The sequence below is a fragment of the Mytilus edulis genome, chromosome 11 (genome assembly GCF_963676685.1).
Source record: "Mytilus edulis chromosome 11, xbMytEdul2.2, whole genome shotgun sequence".
NCBI lineage: Eukaryota > Metazoa > Mollusca > Bivalvia > Mytilida > Mytilidae > Mytilus > Mytilus edulis.
The window spans coordinates 54,258,042-54,270,305 of record NC_092354.1 but is presented as its reverse complement, the minus strand read 5'-3'; the positions used below and the strand labels follow the sequence as shown (position 1 = coordinate 54,270,305).

The following is a 12,264-nucleotide window of genomic DNA, read 5'->3' as shown; positions in this document are numbered from 1 at the left end:
ATATTCGAATGAATTCTGTTTTCACTATAAGCTTTTAAAACACAAATGCCGGTAAATGGTACGTAAGTTATTTTTATAAAATATGACTTCAAATTAATCTCGCAAAAGAGAAATACCATTCATGGATAGCTCCGATTGCTTGTACGAGTTTGACTATATTTTTTATCCTTTTTGCTTTTTGTCAGCTCTTAATTTAACGTTTGTATTACGTTTTGTTTGGACTCGAACAACATTGAAGATACATCAATTGTCGAAAGGGGCATCTTGTGCAATACAATTGTTTGCGTGAAAGTTATTCCTGAGCATATGGAATCTTTCCCGGGTTGGGAAAATTATTATTAATATTCATTTTTTCAATATATTACTAGTTATATGTAGTCATATGTAAGATTACAATTATCACGTTTAACATTTTCTTAAACAAAAAAAGCAGCAGAGTTTCTAGTTCTTTGATATGATGCAACAGCTTAACACAGATCACCGATTTCAATTTTGCCACCGATTTCGGAGCAAGGCCATGTTGGCATTTCAACATGACTTCAAACGGTAATTAAGTTCGACTTATTTTTTACTGTACTCAGATCATATTTTTCTTTTCGAGTTTTATCTATCCCTCCTTAAGTTATGGTCTTCCTTATATTGACAATATCGATCTGCCTTTTTAACACAGAAAAGCAAAAGGGTCCATTCTCGCAGAGGGCGGTATTTTGAGCAACTGCAAAACCTTCAATATAAGCCTGTTTTAAGAACATAAATTGCTATTGTCTAGGAACTACTTTTCAGTAACTATGAGTAAGCTGTTTTAGGGGGCTTTATATCGATCTGAAGAGGCAACATTTTTCACTGATCTTTATAGTTTGGCTGTAACAACACGGCCCTAGGTTAGGAAAAGGTTTGATCGGCCATTTTCTGTATGTGTTGTTTTTGTGTATAAATGAGACTGTTGGTTTTACTGATTACCTTTTTTTTCATTTTGTTATGTCGAGACTTTCATAGTTTGCTATTTGACATGGGTTTTGCTGATTGTTCGAGGCTGTACGGTGACCAATTGTTGCTAGCATCAAAGTCATTTGGTCTCTGGTGGAAAGTTGTCTGATTGGCAACCTTACCTAATGTCCTTTTTGATACTGAGTTTTTGTTTTATTATCATGATTATAAGTAAATAATTTAATTTTGGATGTAATCGTCTTCTGATTGGCTGGCGTTATTTTGTTATCAGCCCATAAACATAATTTAGTCATGTGACCGTGACGTCATCAACGTTTTTTCATGGTTTTCTACGGTTTAAAATGGAATTTAGAATTAAATTATTAGAAATGACTCTAATATTTTTTCTGTCTATTCGAAATAACATAAAACATGTGGTGCACAGTGTTAAATAACCCGCTACGCGCGTTATTCAGTGTACACCAAATTTTTAATGTTATTTCTTCATAGACAGAAAAAATATTACAGTCATTCCTTAAGAGGATATTCAATATGTTAAACAGGTTTTTAAACAGGTATATCATTCAGCTGCTTATATGCATGTGTAATGAGTAGCAAAGTATTAAAAATACTGGTTTGAAGAACCGTATTTGAAATCTTCGGCGTTACTTTTTTAGCAAGCAGCTAGCAATTAGCAATCTGTCATCGATCAGTGACGTCATTAATCAGTCAGACTTATCAGAATACAAATCGTTTTGACTAATCGGACGGATTGGATGGATTGATCATTCTGACTGAGTTCGTCAAGTTGACCTCTTACAAAATTACGGAATCGTAAAATGAAGAAATTGTTGCAGTCTTATTCAACGCAAATGAAAGTTTAAGTAGATATAGGAAGATGTGGTGTGAGTGCCAATGAGACAACTTTCCATCCAAAAACAATTTATAAAAGTAAACCATTATAGGTCAATGAACGGCCTTCAACACGGAGCCTTGGCTCACACCGAACAACAAGCTATAAGTATCTATATCTTTATTTTATACATATTTTATCACAAACCATGAACATTCTTAAACAATTCGAAAAAAAATTTGTTAGTTTATTATATTCATCATATTTTATGAAAAACAACCCATACTGGTGTACAAAAGGTACTTATATCTAATACGGTTCGTGAATTTCATAGTCATTCTTAAATGATTCGAAAAATTATTTTAGTATGTTTTCTCTTATATGTATATAAACTCATCGTAAATAGATACCAGGATGTATTATATTGTATAAAAACAGTCCTTTCTGATATACAGAATGTAGTAATATCAAATGACGGTTCCTGATTTCCATAAAAATGTAGAAATGATTGCACTCTTATTCAACTTGAAATATGCAGTTGTTTCAACACAAACAAAAGTTAAAGTATCTTTTATTATTTACACTTTATGAAAAAATACTCATCCAAAAACACAAAAATGACTGATTGCTAATAACGGTGCATGCGTTTCAGTTTCAGGCATAGATTACCTTAGCTGTATTTGGCAAAACTTTTAGGAATTTTGGTCCTCAATGCTCTTCAACTTCATACTTAATGTGGTCTTTTTAACTTTTTTGGATTCGAGCGTCACTGATGAGTCTTTTGTAGACGAAACGCGCGTCTGGCGTATATACTAAATTTAGTCCTGGTATATATGATGAGTTTATTTAAAAGACGAAATATAGGCTTCTTTTTACAACACTATAGCGCAATTCCATTCCAAAAATCTGATTGTCATTTTTAAAAGTGTTTCTATAATAAGATCATCAATATCTTTTCTTAGAGGATAACTGATGTGGTCAAAAGTCGTTAAATGTTTAAATTACTTGTCATTTCATTGACTGATCCGTAACTAAAATGTAAATGGTAGCGTTAGTGGAGCAGGATTTGTCTACCCTTCCAACTCACCTGAGATAAATAATTGGAAAAGTATGAAAGGAAAATAAAAGTGTTCTTAACATTGTGAATGTTGTTTTTTTATTCAAATATCATACCTTCTGAAACATAACTTGATTGAACATTCTCATGAAGATATTGCCTTTTCGTAATGTGTAAAATAAGATTGAATAGGTAAATTGATCTTTTACATTTAAATAAATCGATATACAAAACTTTCTATGAAAATATAACTCTTTGCATGTAAATTTTGCACGCGGTTTCAATTTCAAAATCGAAATGCCGTAATAAACGCGTACAAAAGTACACTACTGTCGCAATTTCAAAGCAGTTACAAAATTTTTCAAATATACGTACATATACACATGATATTTGTCGCAGGTTGCGTACACTGAATGTCGACTACTATAGGTTACACTTTGTAAATACAGCTCTTTCACATACCACGCCTCTTTTGGAGAGAAATTTAATATTCATAGATATTTTGTTTTGTTTACCTACTGGTTTCCAGATATGATCTCTATTCTTCATCTTGTAGAAAAAAACAACTGGGGAATGTTACCAGTTTAAAAACATATGAATAGCAGCCAAATTGAATTTTGAAGAAGACCCAAAGTGAAGGGAGGGGTAGTACAGAATTATAGTATACGTTTATACTCTTAGAAGTTCGAGGCATATAAATGTTAAAAATATGCCGCAAACCCCTTGTTTTGACCTTTGAAAAAAATAGTAGTGCATATAAACTTTCCATTCTGGCATATATTTTTTTATTAAACTTTACAGTAAAATTGGCACAGTTTGAGCCGTAAACGGAGTTCCTATGGGAAATTGCATTGTCTTTATTTACAGATGTGGAACCTATAATATTGTACAAACCGTTCGTGTTGCGGGTTGTTTTAAAATGCAAGTTATTCATCTGTTTTTGCTTTTTGTAGTGCATGAATGAACATCATTTAAGCATTAAACTATACTTATATAGATCCTCTACAGTCTAACATTTACAATTGTAATCACGAACAAGCTGCTTTCTAATTGGCAAACATTAATTGCAAAAGTGGTATATTTATACTGAGTGTCATACCTTCGATTTTTCTATCAGTGACTGAGCAGAAAGTTGATGAACCAGGGGTACCAAAGAACATTTTGACATGTTTACCTATAATGTCTTTTTGTTTTGTTCACACATCAATATAATGTCAATATAATGGAATTTTATGCGACTGTCATACAAGTGAGAGGTTTAGCTAGCTAATCCACCATTTTCTTCATAAACAAAATGACTGCACCAGTTGTTATCCATTCGTTTGATGTGTTTGAGCGTTTGATTTTGCAATTTGATAAGGAACATCCCGTTTTGAATTTTCCTCAGAGTTCGGTATTTTTGTGATTTTACTTTTGGCTATTTGTTTAATTGATCACGATATTTTGTAATATTTTAATTCCCTTATCGAGTGATTTAACATAGATGTGAACCGCATGAATTCTCTCATTTAACAAGAAACAATAATAAAATGGCCAAACATACAGTTCTCTCTAATTAATTTCATCTTTAAATATTTTAAAGTACACATTGTTAAGGCGCTCTTGCATTATATTACATTATGGATTAAGAGTTAGGAATCATTCTCACATAAATAATTAGAAAACAGTTGTACATTCAATTCGTTGAATTATTTGAAGTAGAACAGTATGTTAAACCGAAGTGTTAACTTTCTTTCGGTTGCTATGTTATCTTCGTGTAAAAGCAATCCCTTTGCAATAATGGGTATGTATATTATTTGATTGATTGATTGATTTATTGATTGATTGATTGATGAATAATCTTATTCACAAACAATGATGCATGGATAATGTTAATTCTCCATGAACGCTGTGAAAAGAATTATTTCAAAGTTTAAATGTATTGTCTTTTTAAAGGCTTTTGGATCAGAATCCATTGAACTGCGGCAACTGTGAAATGTCACAACTAAAGTTATTTCTTCAAAATCAGAATTTGGGGACTGCAGGTGCAACGTGTATTGGAACAAGTATAAAGGTAGTTACCTTTGATTTCACCAATTGCACAGGTACGATACTACAAATAAATGATAATTTGAAAAAGAAATTGTCCAAAAAGTAAAACAGTAATCCCAATACCCATATACATTTCTTTAATATCGATTGGTTAATGATGCGTCGTAAAAAAAAACTTATCCTCGGACGTTACTAACTAATATACCTGGGCGTTACTGGCAATTACCCCGGTAACTGCACAGACATTCCTATGCAATGGTTGGGCTCACTGAAAATTTAATTTGGTATTTTCTACATGATGACTGATGACTGTATTCTTAGTTGAAGAAACATCGTGTCAATCGCCTTCTATATTTTAAGCGCCACGTTTTATTAGTCTAGTTTCTCTCGTTATTGAAGCACCTAAGACCCGTTAACAATTTGTCAGCTTGTCCTTTCTTTTATCAAACTTCTTTTTTTTTTTAAATACTATGCTTCATTTTTGCTCATTGTGTCTGAATTTCTCTAAAAACGGCGATTTTGACTAGGATCGGTGATAAATTCGCTATCTACGTTTATTTTCTTGTTAGCCTCATGGTGTAAAGGAGTACTGAGGGTGTGTAAATTTCTAGGGACAATTAATGAGAGCCGTCTATCGTACATCCTGCACAATAAAGCTGTAATCTAAGTTTGGTAAAATCATACATTAATTTATCAACTGATAATTTTCCGAGTAAATATATCATTTGAATCATTCTGGCATCGATGAATCGATTATAGATTAATGTTTGAAATAACACACACACATGCATTACCAGTCAACTGACAGAGAGACCGGTCAAATGATAGTGCAATACAAACGAATGATTGGTTACTGGTCTTTATCTAAAAATGTTAAGAATAGTTTTTTCTTGTTGTATTGCAACTCGAACCTTCAGATGCTTTGGTAGGTTCACACATAAATAACACATTTCGTTGATTTGGTGCACATTTTAGTTTTTGACTCACGTCTTAGTTAATAAAAAAGCGTCATCTGATTTCTGATGTAATCATGTTCACATAATTTGTCATAAAATGTCTAAAATAAAAGCTTTGAATATGATTTAAAACATCAAACCATACTTACATAGTTATTAGTTCTTCCGATGACTGTGGCTTATTTCATTGTCTGTTTTCTGTCTCATTGAACAATGTACAAAACTATGTTTATACTCATATCATAAGTCTTAATTATTGATACATATAAGATTCATTTACAGCAACAGAAACAAGCACGTTGTATACTACCAACAGCAACGTTGGTTCCTCATCTGGTGAGTACAGTGTTATAATAAGAAATGTAACTTAAAGGTTATTTTAAAATAATATATATTTATTTATTTTTCTTAAATATTTAAATTCATCCTCAAAACGGCAACAAACTTATCTTTTTTTCAATTCAGAACATTTTATCTGACCTGTCAAGTAATAACGGAAGCAAGTTTGTGCGTAGTGTTTTTGCTGCAGCAGCATAAGTTTGTGATTAGGTCAGTTGAAGATGAAACAAAGTGACTAATGGTGTATCAGTGTTAATCGAAATGTAATTTTATTAGCATTTTTTATTCTGGTTGGAAGGCGATTATTTGGATTCAGTCCTTAAGAATGATCCATCGAATTTTAACAATGAGAAAAACATGAAACAACGACAACCGCTCATGATTTGGAATGCAGAATGCGGCATGGTTTAACACATTTAACCTCCCCTAACCTGGGACAGTAGTGTAACAACACAGCATGAAAATAAACTTTAAAAATCAGTTGCAATAGGCTTAACTCAAAACATCTGTACAATAGGTCAACTGATTAATGCATGTTTTTAGAATAATTGTTGGTTTGATGACAAAAGCACGAAACATTGCACAATGGCAGATATATATTTGGTAGTCAATTCAAGCTATGGACCCAGTCTGAAAAATCCAACATGGCGGTCATTTTCCAGATGTCTGCCGATCAGTTCAAATTTGACAACCATGTATAAATGAAAGCAAAAAATAATCAAACAAAATCTTTTAAAAACATATAAAAGGTAATCCAACGTTTTAAGTAAGTCATGACGTTATGAAAAATATGATGACTTTATTCTTAGTTGAAAAAAACATCGCATCAATTGCGTTCTTGATTTGAAGCGCCACATTTGCTTAGTCTAGTGTCTCTCGTTATTGAAGCACCTTAGACCCGTAAACATATTTTTCAGCTTGTTCTTTTATTTTTTATCAAACTTCTTTTCTTAATGAAATACTATGCTTCATCGATGCTCATTGTGTCTGAATTTCTTTCAAAACGGCGATTTTGACTAAGATCGGTGATACATTCGGTATCTACGTTTATATTCTTGTTAGTTTCATGGTGTAATGGAGTACTCAGGGTATGTAAATATTCATATCTAGGGATTTAAACAAAGATAACCAATGAGAGCCGTCTATCGTTCATTCCCCCTGCACAATATACCTGTAACCTAAGTTTGTTAAAATCATACATTAATTTATCAACTGATAATTTTCCGAGTAAATATATCATTTGAATCATTCTGGCATCGATGAATCGATTATTGATTAATGTTTGAAATAACACACAAGCATGCATTATCAGTCAACTGACAGAGAGACCGGCCAAAGGATAGTGCAATATAAATGGATGATTGGTTACTGTTCTTTATCTAACAATGTTAAGAATATTTGTTCTTGTTGTATTGCAACTCGAACCTTCAGATGCTTTGGTAGGTTCACACATAAATCACAAATTTCGTTGATTTGGTGCACATTTTAGTTTTTGACTCACGTCTTAGTTAATAAAAAAGCGTCATCTGATTTCTGATGAAATCATGTTCATATAATTTTCCATAAAATGTCTAAAATTAAATCTTTGAATAAGATTTAAAACATCAAACCATACTTATATAGTTATTAGTTCTTCCGATGACTGTTGCTTATTTCATTGTCCGTTTTATGTCTCATTAATTTATGTACAAAACTATGTTTATACTCATATCTATTGCGTGTGAAACAAAATCATTAGTCTTATTTATTGATACTTATTAGATACATTCCCAGCAACAGAAACAAACACTTTGAATACCACCAAAAGCAACGTTGGTTCCACATCTGGTGAGTACAGTACTATAAGAAGAAATGTAACTTAAAGGTTATTTTATGATAATATGTATTTTTTTTTATATATACAAATGTATACATAAATTCATCCTTAAAACGGGAACACTAGTTTCAATTCAGAACATTTTGTCTGACCTGTCAAGACATAACGAAAGCAAGCTTGTGTGTAGTGTTCTGGCTGCAGCAGAATAAGTTTGTGATTAGGTCAGTTGAAGATGAAACAAAGAGACTAATGGTATATCAGTGTTAATCGGAATGCAGTTTTAATAACATTAGTTATTCTGGTTGGCCCGACGATTATTTGGATTCAGTCCTTAAGAATGATCCATCGAATTTCAACAATGAGAAAAAACATGAAACAACGACAACCGCTCATGATTTGGGATAGGCACGTGCAGAATATGGCATGGTTTAACACATTTAACTCTCCCCTAACCTGGGACAGTAGTGTAACAACACAGCATGAAAATAAACTTTAAAAATCAGTTGCTTTAGGCTTACCTCAAACAGTTGTACAATAGTTCAACTGATTAATGCATGTTTTTAGAAGAATTGTTGGTTTGATGGTAAAAGCACGAAACATTGCACAATTGCAGATATATATTTGGTAGTCAATTCAAGCTATGGACCCAGTCTGAAAAATCCAACATGGCGGTCATTTTCAAGATGTCTGCCGATCAGTTCAAATTTGACAACCATGTATAAATGAAAGCAAAAAATAATCAAACAAAATCTTTAAAAAACATATAAAAGGTAATCCAACGTTTTTAGTAAGTCATGACGTTATATTTAACAATTTCTTTTTTTCAAAACGGCGGAGAAGTTAAAAAATAACGCCAACCCGTACCGCATAGTCGGCTATAAAAGGCCCCGATATGAAAAATATGATGACTTTATTCTTAGTTGAAAAAAACATCGCATCAATTGCGTTCTTGATTTGAAGCGCCACATTTGCTTAGTCTAGTGTCTCTCGTTATTGAAGCACCTTAGACCCGTAAACATATTTTTCAGCTTGTCCTTTTTTTTTTATCAAACATCTTTTCTTAATGAAATACTATGCTTCATCGATACTCATTGTGTCTGAATTTCTTTCAAAACGGCGATTTTGACTAAGATCGGTGATACATTCGGTATCTACGTTTATATTCTTGTTAGTTTCATGGTGTAATGGAGTACTCAGGGTATGTAAATATTCATATCTAGGGATTTAAACAGAAATAACCAATGAGAGCCGTCTATCGTTCATTCACCCTGCACAATATACCTGTAACCTAAGTTTGTTAAAATCATACACTAATTTATCAACTGATAATTTTCCGAGTAAATATATCATTTGAATCATTCTGGCATCGATGAATCGATTATTGATTAATGTTTGAAATAACACACAAGCATGCATTATCAGTCAACTGACAGAGAGACCGGCCAAAGGATAGTGCAATATGAATAGATGATTGGTTACTGTTCTTTATCTAAAAATGTTAAGAATATTTGTTCTTGTTGTATTGCAACTCGAACCTTCAGATGCTTTGGTACATGTTGGTAGGTTCACACATAAATCACAAACTTCGTTGATTTGGTGCACATTTTAGTTTTTGACTCACGTCTTAGTTAATAAAAAAGCGTCATCTGATTTCTGATGAAATCATGTTCATATAATTTTCCATAAAATGTCTAAAATTAAATCTTTGAATATGATTTAAAACATCAAGCCATACTTACATAGTGATTAGTTCTTCCGATGACTGTTGCTTATTTCATTGTCCGTTTTCTGTCTCATTAATTTATGTACAAAACTATGTTTATACTCATATCTATTGCGTGTGAAACAAAATCATTAGTCTTATTTATTGATACTTATTAGATACATTCCCAGCAACAGAAACAAACACTTTGAATACCACCAAAAGCAACGTTGGTTCCACATCTGGTGAGTACAGTACTATAAGAAGAAATGTAACTTAAAGGTGATTTTATGATAATATGTATTTATTTATTTTTATATATACAAATTTATACATAAATTCATCCTTAAAACGGGAACACCAGTTTCAATTCAGAACATTTTGTCTGACCTGTCAAGACATAACGAAAGCAAGCTTGTGTGTAGTGTTCTGGCTGCAGCAGAATAAGTTTGTGATTAGGTCAGTTGAAGATGAAACAAAGAGACTAATGGTATATCAGTGTTAATCGGAATGCAGTTTTAATAACATTAGTTATTCTGGTTGGCCCGACGATTATTTGGATTCAGTCCTTAAGAATGATCCATCGAATTTCAACAATGAGAAAAATATGAAACAACGACAACCAATGTACTACAGGCTCCTGACTTGGGATAGGCACATAAAGAATATGACGTGGATCGAAATGGCCGCCAAAAAATGAAAATGAACAAAACTAAGACAAGGCTTTGCTGATATTTATTTCTTCCATCGAATTGTACTTTGCAGTTCATACAATATTCTAAGGGTTGCGTTTCCATGATTCATGGAAGTTGCTTGCAGGAAAATTTAATCAAAGATCCCATAAATGGAAACATTTGAACGTTTTCAGGACGCCATCAAAATTTGTTTGACCGTTAAGTTATATCTGGGTCACAACTGATAATGGATATGTTCCACTTTTCCTTGCCACCTAAACACCAACTTGCAATGAGTAACATCACGCGTGCATCCAGTTGACCCAAAACTACACACCCTTCCGGAACACATGCGATAACCTCTAGATTTGACGAAAAGGTACTTGTGTTGTTTATGCTTTCAATGTTGTTTTCCATTCATTTGATGTGTTTGAGCTTTTGATTTTGCCAATTGTTAAGGGACTTTCCGTTTTATTTTTTCTTTGGAGTTCGGTTTATTTGTTGTATTAATTTTTACCTGCTCTTTTTTCAATGTCTGTTGTCAACTATTGAATGTCTTGTTTATCCATCGTACAGGCATGGAAAACCTTATTTCATTTCAAACGTTCACATTCGGTCAAGTCTAAATAATAATTTCAATGTATCAATGGTTTTTACATGTTCTAAGGATTCTAAGGGTTAGACAATATACATTTATAAATTCACCATTACTAGTACATGATATATGCCCAATTACTGGATATTACTCATCAATCTATCTAAACAAGTAGGGTTGATGTTGCCCATTTAAAAACAATTGTGTGTAGTGATTTCTTGACTGCTATTGGTCCGTTTTTTATTCATGTTATTATCCGGTTTTCTTTTACTAATGATTTTTTAGTGCCTATGTATCTTCGCTGTCTTCTTATTATCTAAACAACAACATATTTTAACAGCAGTTATCAAAATGTTTCTCAAGGACAACCCATTTAATCTTTACCCCACTGTCAACAAAATGTTAAACAGGACTGTAAAAAACATCATTATCCTCGCGCATTTTAATCTACTGTGACATCCGTGTTATCCGGCAAGCACATTTTATTAGCTCATTACAAAATGCTGATACCTTTGTGATAAATGTCCAATAGAATAGATGACATCCGCATTCACTCGAAGTAACACTCCGGGTAAAAGGCCGAAACATTCGCCGCCTAAAGCTTTCACATGCTTTAAGAATGTTGTTAATTTGCTTTTAAACTGTTCCTGGTGTAGAACATAATTTGGATTACCTAATCAAGTTATATTATTTCAAAGCTTGATTGAAACGTGTTAATTACAATGGCCATTTGTAGATAAACGCTATTACATGTTGTAGTTTAGCAATATTGATGGTCAATCTGATTGCCCTACCTTCCCCTTTTACAAGTGTGTAATTCTACTCATGGCTTGATCTACATTTACAGTTTTCAAATTACGTTTCCAACACTTAAACTGTATAGTTAAATGGCATAATATCACACACGGGTAATGGAAGCCATAATTTGGATGGGAAAATGGAAAGACCTAATGAAAAAGTAGTATAGTGGAATCTTTATATACTTAGAAAGAACATTCTCTTAATGATCTTACATCAACATTTAATTTTTACAGATTAGTTGTGGCTAAGTTGACTGTCACTTTCCCTCTTATATCTCTATTCTTTAAATATTGCATAGTTCTCACCAGTGTCTCGTTCCTCAGTAAACATTATGTCATGATCTTTACATACGAATGAGAAGTACACCTACTGTAACTTCATCAAAATGTCTTGTTCGTGATGCATTAGAGCCTCTTAAAATAATCTGCTGTTCATGAAGTGCTATGTTTCTTTGATTGAACACTTGTTCAACCACTGTTGTCGAACCAATCAACTATGCCATTTCGATACGAA

At 32.6% G+C, this 12,264-nt stretch overlaps 1 protein-coding gene across 5 annotated transcripts in view; it reads left to right on the top strand.

Annotated features, from left to right (window-relative positions):
• Window positions 1-12,264, top strand: part of LOC139495828 (leucine-rich repeat transmembrane neuronal protein 3-like) — a 43,738-nt gene that overhangs the window by 24,361 nt on the left and 7,113 nt on the right. For 2 of the 5 annotated variants that reach the window (XM_071284215.1, XM_071284210.1), the window contains 4 exons: window positions 4,773-4,921; window positions 6,107-6,160; window positions 7,925-7,990; window positions 9,861-9,926. In XM_071284215.1, coding sequence (XP_071140316.1) covers window positions 4,773-4,921; window positions 6,107-6,160; window positions 7,925-7,990; window positions 9,861-9,926 — 335 coding nt within the window. Of the gene's footprint in view, window positions 1-4,772; window positions 4,922-6,106; window positions 6,161-7,924; window positions 7,991-9,860; window positions 9,964-12,264 lie in introns of all 5 variants that reach the window. The other 3 variants (XM_071284212.1, XM_071284211.1, XM_071284213.1) reach the window with 3 other exon arrangements.